Below are 17,948 nucleotides of genomic sequence, written 5' to 3'. Positions count from 1 at the left end.
AACAGTAGTGCAGTTATACAGAGGAAGACAGTGTTAGTCCTGGATATCCTTTTCACCAAGCTGCTTCTTAGAAAATCTCCTTTACCAGGTTCCACGATCTCTAGTATTACTATCTGAGGAAAATTAATCTATCCAGGATAAAGATGTTTCACTTCCAACCTAGCATCTTGCAACTCTCTGTCAAGATAGCTTCATAGGAATTGTTGTAGAGTTTCTAAAAGAAACTTCTCACAAGAGGTTCCTGGCCTGTGTCTGTTGTCTGTACACAGAAATAATAGCTGATACCCAGGTAAGTACTTAGATACAGACATTTTTCTTGCTACAGACTGTCACAGTGCTTTCACAAGAATTGAGGGAAGGAAAACTATGAAGATACACAGCAGTTCTCTTCAGGCAGGATGACTAGCCTCTTAGACTTGTGACAGTACCATTCAGTGCCTAATTTATATGTATTTACATTTATATAATGAACATAGCAGTGGCATTTTCCTAATTGGAAACTGAACAAGACTTTGAGCAACCTTATCTGGTTGAAGATGTCCCTGTGCATTCCAGGGGCCTTGGATTAGATGACCATTAAAGGCCTCTTCCAACCAAACCATTTTATTATTCTAGTCTCTGTTTACATTTACTGAAAACTTATTTCAAGTAGTTGTTGATAATCTCTATAGTATATGCACAAATGCAATGGTTCCATATTTATAAGATTGTGTATTTTAGGGAGAAATTGGTCAGCCAGGTCCACGAGGAGAAGATGGTCCAGAAGGTCCAAAAGGTCGAGCAGGTCCATCTGGGGATCCAGGTGCTGCTGGCCCAGCTGGGGAAAAGGTCGGTAGCCAAATACCAACATAAACATGCCATTACCTCCTAACATAGATAAAGCCATGATCCCAAAAAACCCAAGCAAGTTGGTAATATTTATTGACTAATTTATTGTCAGCAAACAGTCACTGGGGTATGCTGTGTCAAAGTAATTTTTATACAAGTTTGCAGAACCACTAAGGAAGCTAAACTAAAATTTTACATTGCCTTCTTACTGCAGGGCAAGCTTGGTGTACCCGGATTGCCAGGATATCCAGGAAGACAAGGTCCAAAGGTGAGCTGTAAAAGAGCTGTATGTGTTCTGCTTTGACACTGGTCACAATGGCAGTTACTTGATTGGTGCATTTGGGGAAGCAGGATGTAGGCATCAAAGCAGGGGCCATTTTTCACATTTTCTTCCCTGCCAATCAAGTTCTGAAGTAAAATCTTTTAAAACATTGGATTTAAGGCAGGGTTTTTAAGGAGCTCTACCTTTTCTTAATTGTAGTGCCTTCAAACTTTGCCATCCTTTGATGAGCTGTGTTTTTGTGCAAGCATCACACTGGCATGCATTAAACAATTTGAACAGAGAAAAACTGCTCATGCACTTGAAAGAGAATGAGCACTCTATTGACCACTAAATGGATGCTGATGGTGATGGGTATTTTCCATGTGGTATAAACATTCCATTTGTGTCATTACTACTTGTTCCATGGAATAAGCCCTATTTCTTTGAAACATATAATTTACAAATTTCATCATGTTTTCCTTTGGCTTCTGTTGCAACAAACATAGCAAACTCCAACCTTTAGCTATCTTTTCTGTTTCGATTGCAATAGCAAACCATATGGAACCATAGAATCAATTTGATTGGAAAAGACCTCCCAAGGTATGGATGGCTTCTGGTTGAAGAGAAGGCCTACAATTTCTTGAAACACTTCTATGAAACTTACTTTCAAAAAGTTCATCCTTACTAGCTTTTAAAAATGGGCATGATAAATTCATTGCAAGCTCACTTCTCTAAAGCTAGCAAGAAAGAAAAAATGGAAAATTGTTCTACAGACATTGCCCAATGTAGAGGAGGCCATTAGGGAAAGGTTAGTCATACAGAGAGAATGTGAAAGAATCCCTTACACCTTCCACACTAAACAAGTAACCTGCAGGAAAATCCTCAACCTTGCTCCACTTTGGGATCTATTTTTATTTTCAAATTGAAAATGAGATTTTTTGGGAAGACATACAACTTCCCGGTTGGTTAAACGAGGTGGTTGTTTGACTCTGGCCTATACTTTGGCCCTTTCCAGTCCAATGAATGAACTGTCTGAAGGATACTTATTAATTAATTAAATTAATTAAATACTCAGTGCTAGTGAAAAATTTCGAAGCCATCTCTAGGAAGTATTCCTGAAAACTATTCACCTTGAGAAACATAGTTTTTTGCTTGTTTCTTAATTCAGATGTCTGAGATTCCACTCTCTTTTTGTTCTCCTTCAGAACTCTGTTTTGAGAAATACAAGATCAAAGAGGTTTTACATTATTCAGTTCTAAGAATAAAAATTATGTAATGCTTCAAATAAAAGTGGATTCTTTTCCCAGCAAAGCTCTGATCAAGAATTATGTTGCTTCAAAACTTTGTCACATTAAAACTGAAAATAGTTCCCAAGCTACATTCAGTTTGCTTTTCTAATTTCTTGCTTAAACTTCCAAGGAAGAGTAATAAAAGCTGCAATACATCAACTCTCTACAACTTTCTTTTTCAAAATTCATTCGTGGTCCAGTTCAAATTAGCATAAGGGATAGTGAAAGAAGTAGCAGAAAAGCTTAGTAATTGTGTGAAGCAAATAAGAAATCTTGTCCCCAGTACTGTCAAGAAGATTCACACCATTCTTTTTCTCAATTGTCCAATAAGATGACAAATAAAGTCCATTCTATATATTGATTTATTTATTTCTTTTAATGCATTCCGGACTTGAGGCATTATGGTAAGTTGACAGCTGTCACCCCTGCAAGTTTGATGTGTACAGCATACATGTTTGGAGGTGTGCTTTACAAATCAATTACATGTTGGCTCTACTACTGTTTTGCTAATGATATCCTCTGATATTTGCACTGATTTCTTACATAGGGCTCAACTGGTTTCCCAGGATTTCCAGGTGCCAATGGAGAGAAAGGTGCAAGGGTATGACATTTCATGCTTTCTTGACACTAACTTTTGGAACTCACTCTTACTGGAAGTCACTGAAACCTAAGGGTACAAGCTACTATCTAAAGAATATAAAAATAAGCTTTTCACACTGAAGATGAATGTCTGCGGTTACATAGAACAGGACATACTGGCACACTAGTTCCCATTCCTTATGGTATTAATCTAAATATACAGGAACTCGGACAGTTTCTCACTGTCTATGCTACCATAATTATCTAGTTGAAAAAGAGAAAAGAAATCACCTTTGCTGAAGCATCTCTCCTGACAGTGTATTTGAGTTGGCAAGAACTATTTTCCTGTATCCCATGAATTATCCTGCTACCATGCAATGTACCCTCCAGGAAATTCAACTTGTATTTCATAAGTACTCTGATTTGCTGCAAGCTTTTTTATAAGCCAAGCTTCAAACTACAAAATAGACAAGATGAGGAGCATGTACTATTACGTATATAAAAAAGAAAGAGATGTAAAATGACAGCTTTTGCTGCTTCATTTACTTGAAGCAGGTGAAGGGAAATCTGTTATGCATATTCTTCAAACTATAAAAATGAAATACAGGTTAGGAAGAAGGTCATTGTTCTGAGTCTCTAAAACTCAATTGAACTTAGCAGAATGATGTTAGAAATACAATTTGAAGAGTATGAGTCAGAATACACAGATATCATCAACTTAAAAGTCAAACTGAGGTAATGCATATCATTGTTTCTAAGAATCTATTCTAATTTGCAGAACGAAAGCAGGCAGAAATTCACGATGTTGACATGAAATACATGAAATCCAGTTGAATTTGCATTTGCTCAGGTCTGGTTTAAATTGCTCTTGTATCATTTTAGCAGAAATAAAGACATTGTTATGGGCACACAACCAATAAAAAATGTTCAGGTCATCCTCCTTTGAAAAAAATGAGATGTGACTGCTAATAAGGACACCAGATTCTTAAAAAACAAGCAAAAATAATAACATCAAAAAGCAGACTTACAATTATGGAAATCTAGTTATATTGATCCGTTATCAGGCCATCATAAAGCTTTCAGTTCAGCTAGAGTACTAACCATGTAATTAGTACCTTCAATACTTTAGTATTACGCTTATCATTAATTGGACAGCAGCTGCTGGCTTTGTCATGTGATAAGTGAAATAAAATCAATATTAAAAAACAAAGCCACAGGGAAGGAAAAACAACAAAATACCAAGAAAACTCTGAAGAGGTGTGTGCATTTATTTGCTTTCCAATGAAAGCAAACTTTATGCTAAAACATCTATGTTTTCATTGCTGTTGCATTTGCTTCAGAGATTAGAAGTTACCAGTCATCAGATTCATTTTTCTACCTCTAATGCACTGTCTTGAATTTTAACCCTGACATTAGAATGCACAGCTATAGTAATGCAAAGCCTAAGGAAAGAAATACGTTGAGTATGATTAGGAGACTTATTGAACCAAAAAATTAAGGACTAGTATTCTGTCATATTCTCTATTCCTCTGTATGTATGCAGAATCCTGCTGGGTATTACAGTCATTATTTCTGTTATAATAAAAAAAAAAGAAAGAGAGGCTTGCCCTTTGTTTTCTCTATTAAGCTGTGGAGCTGTCCATGAGAATCTGGGAACTTTGTATTCAAGGCTATTATTACATTGGAAGAGTGACAAGTTCTTTTACTGCCATCTCCTCTGCTATTTTAACATAGTTTAAAATGTTCTAATGCCTGTGATAGAATCTGACTCTGAGGTAAATTTAGTGCACTTAGCCACACGTCCCAATGAACTCAGAAAGATCATCAATCTCATCAGGAACCATGATCCCATAAATTGAAATGCAAAGTAGATACTCAAAGATAAAATAACATTTAAACTTAAGTGTGTTGTACTCTACCTCCACTTCAGTAAAAGCCTTCATCTCACAAATGCAGTGTCTGCTAAGGTGATTTCTGTGAACTTTTCTCCACAGGGCCTACACGGCAAACCAGGCCCCAGAGGTCAGCGAGGCCCAACGGTACGTACTTCTGCTTTGCTGTTTAGAGGCTTTCCTGTGTTAATTGCCTGTACAGTACTGTGAAGAGGTATTTCCATTTTAGTATCTAATATTTACCTTCAAATGTATCTGTATTAAATTGACAGGGTCCAAGAGGCTCAAGAGGTCCTAGAGGTCCCACTGGCAAACCAGGTGCAAAGGTACTTGTCAAGCACACTGTGTAGATTGCCTACAAGTTGCTTGTTTTAAATAAAACAGAGGTCTAATGTTGTCTTACCTTTCTAGGGTACTTCAGGCAATGATGGTCCTCCTGGCCCACCAGGGGAAAGGGTATGTGAAAACTGTTGCGTACCTGCTGTTTTCCTCACTCTGTAGGAGTGTGATTTGAGAGTGGAAGGGTTGTTTTATGATGTTTATTCTAAATATTATTATGTTTCTTTATTGTTCTCCCTCTCATGTCTGCACCTTTTTGATCAGAGTAACCAAAACTAACAAAACTTCAATTCCAATAATGCTTTTCAGAAATATGAATGGGGTAGCTAAGTTTGCTGTGTCTTCCATCTGCCGCTCAGCTTTGTATGTGAAGGGCACTGAGAATACACAAATTTTTGTATTCTACCCATGCACTTTGCATGTATCCATGCCAATTACAGCTGTACTTACCAGCTCATACTCTTAAGAATGCCCCAATTACTGCAACTAACTGCTTGTTCAGTGGATTTACAAAGCACTCAAGCCACCACTAGAAGTGTTTTTTGTTGAAGAAGCTGATTTTTAGTGTGTTCTAATCAGCTAAGTATTCCTTCAACCTACTTTCTGTATGATTGAGAAATCCTATTATTTTTTATAAAATCAAAATATTATTATTGCTGTGATCTTACCAATCACTAGACAAACCCAAGATACAGTCAGCTCATTATGTGGTAACATGCAGAAAGACAGTATTAATAAATCAGATTGGGAATAGCAGCACTTGCAAAACAACTCTGATAGTTTAAGTGAACATATCCCCCTCCAAAATATTTTTGCAAGGTTTAAGATACTTCTCTTTTGTGGTCGTATTTCAGTAAAGTGCTAACTTTTTTATGTAAAGAATTTGTAAACCCTTTCTCAGTACCCATCTTCAAGTCTGAGTGGTCTCCAGAAGTCTTACTCTTCAGGAGAGATCTGCTTGTGCATCTGCCCCTGCTCCATAACGTCATGTTGCTAGGTTATTTGCTTTCTGAATATACCCACCCTTGGTTTAACAGTACAGGCAAAACAGCAGCAAGATTTTTCACTGGAATGACTCAGAAAACTGGAAAAGGAAACAGGCCACAGGATCAGACCACATGGTTTGATAGCAGTTTGATAACTGCAACTAAGGACATCCATAATGATAGCAAGAGGACACGTCATGGCTGTGTTCATTCCAGAAGCAGAGTATTACTTAACTATTCAAGAGCAGGACAGGAGTTCTTGTACTGAAGAGAAGAAGCAGGATAGAACAGAAGGAAAGTTGAGAAGTGGAGAACTAGACTGTTGCCAATATATATGGAAGGCAAGGGAGCCTGCAGTAAGAAGTTGAATGTACCTGGGTACCATGCAAAAGACAATGTATCAAGTGGAACGTGGCCCCCAGAATGAGTGGAAGGGTTGAGTGGAATGGGACCAATGTGATAAGTAAGAGAGAGACACAGGGGAAGGAAGCTGATAGTCAAGAGGGGAATGAGGTGACCAGCATGTTGGATGTGGAGATCTAGGCAGAGCCACAGAAAGGAACTGCAGGTTGGTTTACACTGAGGAGGAGCATCAAAGGCAGACTACCAGAAGGTGAATGGCAGAGCCTATAGAAGGAAGAATTTGCTGACAGATCTGAGAAGTTATGAGGAGAAGAGGCTGAGGGGGGAACTGAAGACAAGGAACAGATCAATCCAAGACAAAGGCATTCCTGGGGAGATCAGAGCAAAGAGATGAAAAATCATAGATCACCACATCTCTCATCAGTTGTGTTATATAAGTGTGAGGTATCTATTTGCTTCCCAGCAGGGGTGAATGTCAGCTAGAAAATAAAACTGTCATTTCTACTCCCTTGAGACTGTTTCAGGTACCAGACCTGTAAACATTAAGAAGTTCTTTCTCCTGTGTAGCTATTGTTAGAATGAAATTTAATGACAAAAAAGCAAGTGTAATTTTGATAACATGCTGTTACTACTCTAGGGCTTTTTCTCACACAATGCAGTGGCTTGAAATCTGCAAGCTATATTGTGAATTAAAAAAAAAATTGTATCTTCTTCCCTTAAAAAGGCTCAAGATATGAGAATTAAAGTACAGTTGGAATTTATGAGACAGAAGGTGCAGCTGACAGTAAATTTGAGTTGTGCTCTTATAATGCAGCTCCTGAGAGGGACACGTTTTTTATATTTTGCACAGTAGCTGAGTCAATTTTAGTAGTTTTCCTCTATAAAGTGCCTCCCTTTTTGGGGGGAAAGCTCATGCTTTGTTAAACCCAGAAGCAAATGAGGAAAAGTCATTTCTTCACAGAGACAGCAGAATGGAAAAAAAAACCCAAACAAACCCTCCCATGGAACATGCTTGTGTGTTATGGAGGTTTCAGAAACAACCTTACACCTCTTCTGGAAGGAATAAAAACGACAGATCGTGGTTTTACTGCACTAAGATTTCTTCCTTTCCCTAGCACTTCCTAGGTGAGTCAGACTTAGTATTGCAGTACAGTCAAAGTCTGCCATGGAATAAGATTCACTTAAAGGCAAATTTTCCCAGCCTGGGCTCTAATGAATCAAGCCTTATGGAACTCCAAAACAGCTGGCACTTTATCAGAGGAGCTAAAGGGTAGCATAATTTGCCAGATGTGGCCTCCTGTTTCAAGTCTTTTGCATCAAACCATCATTTCCAACATATTTTGACATCTGATGTCTAAGCAAGGCCACGTATCATATCCCCAGTAGAAGAGGATAACATCTTGTACTGTATGACTGAGGTCCATGGATCTGCTGTGGGACCATGCAGAATAAGGACCATTTATCAGGTTGCTACTCTTTCACTTAGTGCACTAAAAACTGAACAGGACTAATCGTTTTAACTAGGTGACATAGTCCCTTGCAGAATCTCAGCAATGCATTTTGGTTGGTGACAACTTTAGAAGCAGTCAGGTAAGCTAGTCCTTGATGTAAGTGTCTGTGTATAGACATACGTGGGCGCACATGTGTACGTGTGTCCTTGTGCATGCACAATGCACTAACTCACAGAGTCATCTTGAACTACATTTGTAAAACCATGCAGCATGGAAGTTTTCTCTCTCCATATCTGTGTGTGTATACAAAGCTATATAGACAAAATGTTGCTGTCTCATAAGCTGTGGGGTCTTAACTATCTCAATTATTTTTCATGATGCTAAGAATATTGTATTTAGACCTTGGTAATTCCAGAAAGCTTCTGTTTGGAAGTTTGACAGAGTGTAAGAACTGCCAAAGATGAGCTGGACTGAAAGTCAAAAAGATCACCAGACTATCAATTCTTTCCTATCTTTCATGCAACATGCAAACAATGTTTCTTATTCACAGTTGATTCCTACTTTATTGTGCACTTTTTTTAGGAGTCAGATGCAGACACACCTTATATTAGTAGCTTTTCTTTTCTCTGACTGGATTCCTATACAGGCAGTATTGCTCTCAGGAAATCCCCTCCAGTGTCTGTGTATGTGCATTGTTGCTACCAATATTTATGACAGTGAAGCTGACACTTTATACTTATAACCAGACATTGAGGCTTGACGGGGCTCTGGGCAACCTGACCTAGTTGAGGATGTCCCCGCTTACTGCAGAGCATGTTGGACTAGATGACCTTCAGAGGTCTCTTCCAACACAGAGCAATCTGTGATTCTATGATTATCCACAGAGTTCATATATTGTGTAGTTGAAGTTTCTACATTTTATAATTGAAGCACACTTGTCTATCCAGCTAGAGTAAAACTTTACTTGTTTGGTTGTCTTTATACTAGGGACCTCAAGGGCCTCAGGGACCTGTTGGATTCCCTGGACCAAAGGGACCTCCAGTAAGTATCTTTTTGATTATGTGCTACAACAAGAATGTTCTGAAACAGATATTTGAAGATTGATTTAAATGATGATTATTGTATAGATATGTTCAAAATGGTGCAGCTCACATGTCATTCAGCAGAACATACTGAACTGCACATCTTCTAGTGTGTTGATGCCAATGACCAGGGGACAGATTGATACTTAGCAGGTATATATTTTCTTTTAACAACTGATTCATTGAGGAAAAACTGAAGAGGAAGAAGAAATACATTAGTTACAGAAATGCATAGAAGGATTAGCATTTGAATTGCAGCCTGATGAGCTAGTTCCACTGCTCTTCTGATGTGTTTCTGCTCGTGTGGAGTAAATACAAAAGCACCAAACCACCTGTGATTTTTTTTCACTCATGCTTTTGTTATTTTCATTTCCAATGCCAAGACTTGAAATTTCATCACATACTTCTGTAATGCTTAGATTTGTTTTGACCAAGTCATTAAGCAAAAAAAAAGGAAGGGAAATAGAAAATTTCCATGATTTCTGGATTTACAGTAAACTGCTTTGAATACACGTGCATTTGACAACAGTCACGCTCCAAGCAATTGCTAACACACATCAGGAAAATGCATTACTGAACATACAATTAGCTGAACTAGGAGCAATTAAGCCATACTGAAGACTCGTCTAGAAAAATCGGAGAGATGGGAGATTCTGACACCTAAGTGCACATTTTGCACATTTATTTATTTTTTTATTCTGAATCAAGGATGGCTAAGAAATGTTTTGATTTCTGTATTTTACAATTGCAGGGACCACCTGGAAAAGATGGCCTGCCTGGGCACCCAGGACAGCGGGGTGAGACTGTAAGTAAATGTGCTCTACTGTGTCGTCATTGTGTGAGCAAAGCTAAACAGAGACAACAGCAAAAAGGGGAAGAGGCTGGGACTAAGAGGTTATACAACTGTAGCTTCCTTATGGTTGGTAGTTTAGGTATAAGAAAGCTTTCTCTTGTTTCCATGCCACAAGAGTGAGGCTATTATTTTGTATGCCTGGTTAGTAACATCACAATGCACTTAGACAATAGAAGTAAAAGAAATGAATACTTAGATCCCAATTTTAATAAAGATTTGTTAGGCAATTACTGTATGGTCCTTTTCTCACTCAATGCCATGGAACATAAATAATAACAGAAGTTGTTACTAATGGTAAGTAGCTGGGAAATGTAAAAGCCAATACCTTTGGAAAGTAGGTTCAGAAATGATTCAGCTTGTGAAAAAATCCTTTAATTTTGAAACTATATCCTATGTAATTCCACCAAGGATCATAATGAGTAGATTCTGGCAGAAAAATTTAAAAATGCATGCAACAGTTTTAATGGAATTATTAAAAGCAATCTCTTTACTTCTGTAGTGTGAAAACTTTACTCTTATCCCACTGAAGTAAAATAAAATTCTTACTTGCATTTTTCAGAGGTAGAGAAAGCCATAAATGAATTTAGAGATCCATTTTCTCAGCATGTAGAATGTGTTTTGTGTTCCAACTTCACTGGAAATCTGTGCTGGAAGGAAGAGCACAGAGCTTGCAGTAACACATCATTGTGAAAAATCTGTTTAATTCTGATGGTATCATAGCACTGCAATACCTTGCAATGATAGAGAAACATTATTGAAGACTTCTTTGTTCTTGTTCTTTGCATTGATGCAGAGACTAGTCTTGTGTACCACAGGAACGAATTTGAATCACTGTTTGGAATGCAGGAAGCTCAACATTGTTCTTTTGTCTGATAAGAAAAAGCAGTTATTATTTTTCCTTTATTCTTACTTATTGAACACAAGCCAGTAATGTGCCATTATGGAAAAGAATGCTGATAGTGTGCTGGGCTGTAGTAGGATGGTTGTTCCCTTCTTTTTAGCCCTGGTGAGGCCGGGAATATTGTGTCCAGTACAAGAGAACAACATCTACTAGAAAGAGGCCAGCAAAGGGCCACTGAGGTCATTAAGGGACTGGGGCATGTCTCCCATGAGTAAAGACTGGTAGACCTGGGACTATTTAGCCTAGAGAAGAGAAGGCTCATGTTAATTTTTATCGAAGTATATAAATACCTGAAGTGAGGGCGGAACAAAGATGGAGCCAGGCTCTTTTCAGTGGTGCCCAGTGAGAGGACAAGAGGCAGTGGGTATAAACTGAAAACCAGGGGATTCTATCTGGACATCAGGAAACACTTTTGAACTGTGTGGGTGACCAAGCACTAGAAGAAATTACCCATAGTCTCTGTCCTTGGAGATACTCAAAAGCCATCTGGCAACCAGTTCGCAGTGGCCCTGCTTGAGCAGGATAGTTTGACCAAATGACCTCCAGAGGTCCCTTCCAACCTCAACCATTCTATGATTTCTTTATTCCATTCATGATTAGAAATTAAAGCTGCAAAATACAATGAAGCTATGGACTCTGCTACTGTGTGATGTTTGGACCATGTCCCTCTGGGTTAAAACAGCAACATGGTTCTGTAATTCTGTATCTCAGCTGGGCTTATTAGGGTTAGGCAGGTACACAACTTGAGTAATACAGGAGCAAAAGCAGCTGTTCATTAGCATTATCATCTGCCCTGTGTATATGTACATTGGGGCAGAATTATTTCCAATCTATTTTTCTCCCATGGGTTCTGTTTATACATGTTTTCTTAGAAAAAACAGATTTTTTTCTTTTTAAAAACAGAAACTGGGCTTGTTGACCTTAAACCTGTTGTCCACAACTGCTTCCATTTCATATTTTAAAAATTGTACAAATCAGAAAACTTTCATTGCACCCACTGGTAAATCAGGGTCTTAAGAATCCTGTTTCTTATTTATGCATGTATCTCATCGAAGTTCAGTGGTGCCATGTGGGCATTACAGCTATTAGAGAATTAGGCAAAGAGGCATATCCTCAAGATGAACAAATTAGACAGCCCGAGTCCCAGACTGCACTCTGGAACTTGCTTTGGGAATAACAAACGTATGTTGACATCAACTGAGGTAAGTGTTAGTGGAGAAAAGGCTACAGCTTTTTTCTCCAGTAAGCCATATGCACTTGGGAGAACTGCCATTGTTTGCTCAAATTCTAGATGTAGGATCATGCTAAAGACTGTGGAATGTAATTGGAGGAATAAGCTAGATAATGCAAACCAATATTAAGCTAGTTTCTCCTGAGAATGATTGGCAATTTCAGATTATCAGTCTCAGGTTGGCAGGAGGCATCCGCTGCAGCGATTGTTAGATTCTCTGCTGTTATGCATGAAAGGATTCTGTTTCATCTACTAGAATTAAGGACCTTTCTACTACAATAAACTCAGTTTTATTAGAGTCTTTCACAGAAAATAACAAGGAAATGGAGGCCACTGAGGCACTTGAAGTCACACATATGAGACATTAGTGTACATTTTGTAATACTAAATGCTGCAGCTGAATCCACGGGGTGTTCTTGAGTATTTGCTGCTCCAATCTCCTTTTTGTAACACTTTTTCGTTTAGAAATCTGAATCTCCAGCAATAGGTAAGCTGGTGACATTAGAGAGAAAGCATAGTAGTAAAATCATCACTGGCATCAAGAACCTCTGAATATACTACCAAGTGTCCATACATTCTGCAGACCTGAGAATAGTAGGTGTGCTCAAAGTACCTTCAGAGAATGGGTAACACTCAACATTTCTTTGTCTCTCCTTACAATAGGCTTCAGAGGCTTTGTGTAAAGGGAGGGACTCATGAATTATTCCATCTGTAGCAGTTCTGATTTCCAGTTCTTAGAGCAAAGGGCTATTTCTGTATTTGTTTTTAATCTGGATCATTTCAGAGATCTGAGAGAGAGAGTGCCTAAACAGTTATGGGCCAAACTGAACCATGATAACATCTGGCTGGCAGCAAGAAGAGAATCAGATTGAGGAAGGTAAAAAAAGCTTAAACTGGATCTGATGGAATGGGGCAACTGTCAGTGAGACTGTGCCCAGAGGAATGCTGAGCAGGACTCGGCAATTAGAAACACATGGCCCAGATGACGCCTTTGTTTTTATACAGGTGAGCAGAATAGGAGGCAGATAAGGCTGTTAGGCAGGGGGTCCTGCTTAGAAAGCTGGATGTGATAGACCAGTGAATGCATTCTCCCAACTTTATGCAGCAGTACACTTCCAATATTGAAAGAAATAATTTAGAACATTTCAAAGTGAGGTTGTCATTCAGTTTATTGACTAATTTTGGATGGAAATCTGTAAAATTTGCCAGTGTTATGAAAAACTGTCCCAAAAACATTTCCTTTTTATTCTCTGATTCCCAGTTTTTGTCATCCTATCAATGTCTCATTAACTTCTTTCATCTGGTGGCACTCACGCTGCCTTTTTACTGTTTGCAGATAACCTTCATCTTCCCTGAATGTATTTCTTTTCACCTTCTTTCTGTCTAACCTTCCCTTTATCTTTAATGCTCCCTCAAATTAATCCACCTTTTGTGTCTTCTTTAAAAATAGCACTTGTATGTCTGGCTTTGACTCATATATATGTAAAAATGTATTCTGAGCTGTCTTTCAGCTGCATCACTTAAGCATTCAGACTCACCTAATCAAGTTCACCTAGAGAGATCTGTGAAACTGACTGGAATTTTTACTGCTGGGCCATCTGAGTGTGATTTGAACTCACAGAGATAAGAATGATTAATCAGTATTTCACTTCTAAGTTTACATAGGAAAAAAGAATTTCTCATTTGTATTTCTTGGAGAGAGCTAATTTGTGACATGCAATTTCTCTTTGCTCTTCAGCACAGATAGGAATTTTGCCTTTCTATATCTTGTCCTGGGTAATAGCATTCTGTAATTATTTCACAGGGTTTTCAAGGGAAAACTGGTCCTCCTGGTCCTGGTGGTGTTGTTGGCCCTCAGGTACATCATTTAATTTCATAATTAATTTCCTAAATCCAATGTTATGATGGCTAAGGCTGTTGCTTTTGCTGTATCAAAAAGACCATATCAGTGGCTATATTAACTTTTTTAACCCATGATGCTTAACAGTTTTGTAAAGGTGATTTCCCAAAACATGCAAATGTTTGGATAATTTTTGTACTTCTTTTTTTTTGGTGGGGTTACGAAGTTGATAGTTTACAGAAGTCAAGGCAGAGTTCTCTGACATTAAATAATTTAGAAGGAACAATACAGCATGTGACTTTCTTGTCAGAGGCCAGAGTTTAGATTGCAGAGAGATTCACTATCAAAATGTCATCCGATCTCATCTTATTTACAACAAAATCCAGCATTTTGATTTAGAAAGCTTTAAGTAATTCCCTCAGTAAAAATTTTTCTGCTGGTGCATATGAAGAGATACTTTCAATTCTCTTACCTTCCAAATCATATTACTCAGAAAAACAACAGCCTCTGTAACCTCCTCCCATACATGGATACACACTATGTTTTAAACTTCATTGCTTAAGGAGCAAGGTCATGACTTCACTCTTTGGCAGCTTTACAGCCGTGTCTGTAAGCAGAATGCAATGCAAGATGTATTTTATAGAATAAAGATATTTTGTAAGTCAGCTTTGCCTGGAAGGAAGGTGACAAATGTATGCTGAACAGTAGCAATATTGTTTCATAACAGCTGGATATTAAGAATTCCACTCCCCATGACATTAATTACCTTGGGGTGACTGAAGTTTTACTTTTGTGCTTAGGGTCCGACTGGTGAGACTGGCCCAATTGGTGAAAGAGGTCATCCAGGTCCTCCTGGTCCACCAGGTGAACAAGGCCTCCCAGGTGCTGCAGGAAAAGAAGGTGCTAAGGTAAGATGTGGCTTAAGGGAACAAGTTGGAAGGGGCAGCTAAATTGTGGAGTCTCACATTTCAAATCATCATGCAGAACAAAACCAGAACATACACCATAAAATCATGACCAGCACAATCCATGCAGGAGGATTTTGAAGATGGAAGATTCCAGGTTTAGACTTGTGTCTGCTTCCATATAAATAATGAGAATTCTCTTGAGACAATCGTTACTATTTTTGTAATAGAAAAAACCCAAACCAATTTACATATGCCAAACATCACTATGGAAATGCATAGTAATGACATGGTCACACCAAGGGGAGAAAATCAGCATTTAAAGTAGGATGTATGGCTGAATTGCACTGACAAAATTTACCTCTTCACTTGCTTTTTGAGGGGCACAAGAAAAATACTGCTTACCTGGTTAAAATGTTATACTATTCAATCTTCCCTTTAAAATGGACATTCTAAATTTTGAATGAATTAATTTTAATGACTGTATCTTCATACAAATTTTTACAGCTGCATTTTTCACTGTTCAGAGCCAACATTGTTTTGTCAGAGTTTTTTATAGATGTAATCCTATTGACAGAATATTGTACTGAAAATCTTTAAGGGAGGAATAGGAATAGGTGGGGGCACAATCTGTATTGTCATTACTATAACTTGATCAGGTATTTCCTTATCATTCATTTATTGACTAACATAAGCATTTTAAATATGATTTTTGTTTTAACATCAAAATGGAATATGTTTTCAAGGGTGATCCAGGCCCTCAAGGCATTCCTGGAAAAGATGGACCAGCAGGTCTTCGTGGTTTCCCTGGAGAGAGAGGCCTTCCAGGTGCTCAGGTATGATATAAGCACTAGAGCAAATGACATGATGCTTCTAACTGAAAAAACCAATGGCTTCATTCTTCTATTTCATAGAACCTTCTGTGCCTTAAAAATAAATGCATTAGGAGAACAGCCATCAAGCATCCAAACTTGTTAAATATCAATGACTATATAAGCAAGAAATTGGGGGCTGTCTTTGGTTGCAAAAATAATTTAAACTTTCCAGTGTAAGAGTGTTACAGTTTTTAGTCAAATCGATAAGCTGGAAATATGATAGATATGAATATGATTTATTAAATATAAAACATTATTTTCCTGAGACAATTTGATTCAGGTTCATTTGCCTGGTCAAAGATAGGTTAATTACACACAATAGGATGCTAATAAACAATGGAATAACAGTCTAGAAAGATCAGAACTTGGAATACAGAGGAACAAACCTGGAAACTTCTTACAAGCTCGAAACAAGCAGCAATGCTGCTCCAGGTGGCAAGAATGGACCACCTTGGGTTCACAATGGAGCTAACCAACAGGTAACAAGCTATAAACCTTAGAAATAACCAGGTAAATTAGCATAAGTTACTCACAAACCGCTGAGCTGTTAAGTACCAAAATCTTTGCAGGATGAAGCGATGCTCTGAGTTCGTATTTGTAATCCAAAGGGCAGGGATAATCCAAAAGGTAGTAACCAAAATTAAAGGAAGTGAGAGAGAAGGAGATGTGCTGCTGTGGTGAGGATCTAGTGAAGACACTATGCTGCTAGGACAAAAGAAGCTAATTGCCCTGAAGACAGGAGCAAATCAGTGCTTGACGCCGCCTTGAATCCCATAAACAAACAGGGCAGGAGATGAGAGAGTTAAAAAACAACATGTGGGCTCTTGAAATCTTCCCCTGTAAATTCCCTTTTTGAAAACTGAACAGCCCAATGGCACATTAGCTATTCAAATCCTGCCAATCAGTTCAAAATGTCTGGTGGGCAAAACTGCACATGCCTTCTCTCATAGCCTCTGACACGTGCAGTTGCCTCTCTGAAATGTGAGGCTCGGGGTTCAGCTCCCACCCCCTCCAGGCAGCCTTAATGGCACTTGCCTATTGGCTCCTTGACCTCAATCTGGACCCGGCAATAGAGAGGTAGGAGAATGGGCAGTGGCCAAAACAGGTTTAGCTGGCTTGTTAATGCCTCTTCCAGAACATTCCACTGTGATAGCATTGGGCAGTTCTATGTTTTATAAGGTGGGAATGATTATTACTTAATTGCCTTTATGTGTCCTCTCTATAGCAGACAGCAACTTACTTAGCTATACAGACATTTTTTGAACAATGTTATACAACCATACAACAACCACTAAGTCTATAGCAGGGTCTCAATTAGAGCAATGTAACTCTGAGTCCAATTAGGTTTTGTCCAATGCTGAATGGGTCTCTGATGGGGAGTTGTCTCTTCTGGTTGTCCATTGTCAATGAGTCTCTGAAGAAGTGTCCTTGCTGGTTGTCCATCCCTATGATTGTCTTTAGTCCCTGAATGACTGGTCTTCCTCATTCCTGGTCTTGGCCTCCCTGTTCCCAGTGCTGGTCAGAACTGGACTCCATCCTGTATGGAGGCAAAACTGGCCTTGGTCTGTAGCAACCAGGCAGGTTAAATTAATAGTCAGGAACAATCCATAGCACACTGATATGATAGGTCCTTCCAATGGCATGTAACCCTTGGGCTTTGGCCAATGTCATGGGCACTATACCAATTGATGGCAGCTTCACTACTAGAGATTGGCCCACCTGTAGTTGTAGCAATGAGTGCCTTGGTTTGCCCTCTGGCCCACCTAGTGTGTGAATAGCATCTACCATTGGTTCAGCTGGACAAAACGCCTTGATCTTGGGGCTACCGTAACTTCCCCATTTACAGTATAAACCGCATGGGCTAAACGCTTGTCCCAATTTCCTTTAGAGAGGTTGGCATGTCTCTTAATGAGACCATTTGTCCTTTCAACTATGCCATTTGCCTGGGGGTAGTATGGGGTAGGGAACACCCACTTGACCACTTCACCTTGTGCCCAGTCTTGTACTACGACTGTGGTGAAATGCGACCTGTTATCATTCTGTATGCATTCAGGCATTAGCAAAATTCTAAACCAATGTTTCAGAACCTCGATGGTTTTGGTGATTGGCCTTGCCTGAGTGCCCCCTTTTAATGTGAAGCTACTCAGCCAACCTTTCCCCATCTTTCCCCTCACTACTTACCACATGGATGCATGCCAGGTCATCCACCTGCTGGTTCCACTTCGCAGCAAGGGTGTCTTGCTTGGAGTATCCTTGTTACATGAAGGCGAAC

At 38.8% G+C, this 17,948-nt stretch overlaps 1 protein-coding gene across 2 annotated transcripts in view; it reads left to right on the top strand.

Moving 5' to 3' along the window:
• The window catches only part of COL11A1 (collagen type XI alpha 1 chain), a 129,337-nt gene that overhangs the window by 68,795 nt on the left and 42,594 nt on the right, over positions 1-17,948 (top strand). For both annotated transcript variants that reach the window (XM_054165094.1, XM_054165093.1), the window contains 11 exons: positions 721-828; positions 1,043-1,096; positions 2,927-2,980; positions 4,953-4,997; positions 5,123-5,176; positions 5,262-5,306; positions 8,977-9,030; positions 9,823-9,876; positions 13,861-13,914; positions 14,697-14,804; positions 15,548-15,637. In XM_054165094.1, coding sequence (XP_054021069.1) covers positions 721-828; positions 1,043-1,096; positions 2,927-2,980; positions 4,953-4,997; positions 5,123-5,176; positions 5,262-5,306; positions 8,977-9,030; positions 9,823-9,876; positions 13,861-13,914; positions 14,697-14,804; positions 15,548-15,637 — 720 coding nt within the window. The remainder of the gene's footprint in view (positions 1-720; positions 829-1,042; positions 1,097-2,926; positions 2,981-4,952; positions 4,998-5,122; positions 5,177-5,261; positions 5,307-8,976; positions 9,031-9,822; positions 9,877-13,860; positions 13,915-14,696; positions 14,805-15,547; positions 15,638-17,948) is intronic.

The sequence above is a fragment of the Dryobates pubescens genome, chromosome 11 (assembly GCF_014839835.1).
Source record: "Dryobates pubescens isolate bDryPub1 chromosome 11, bDryPub1.pri, whole genome shotgun sequence".
Lineage (NCBI taxonomy): Eukaryota > Metazoa > Chordata > Aves > Piciformes > Picidae > Dryobates > Dryobates pubescens.
The sequence above is the reverse complement of the archived record's forward strand: the minus strand, read 5'-3'. Positions and strand labels throughout refer to the sequence as shown.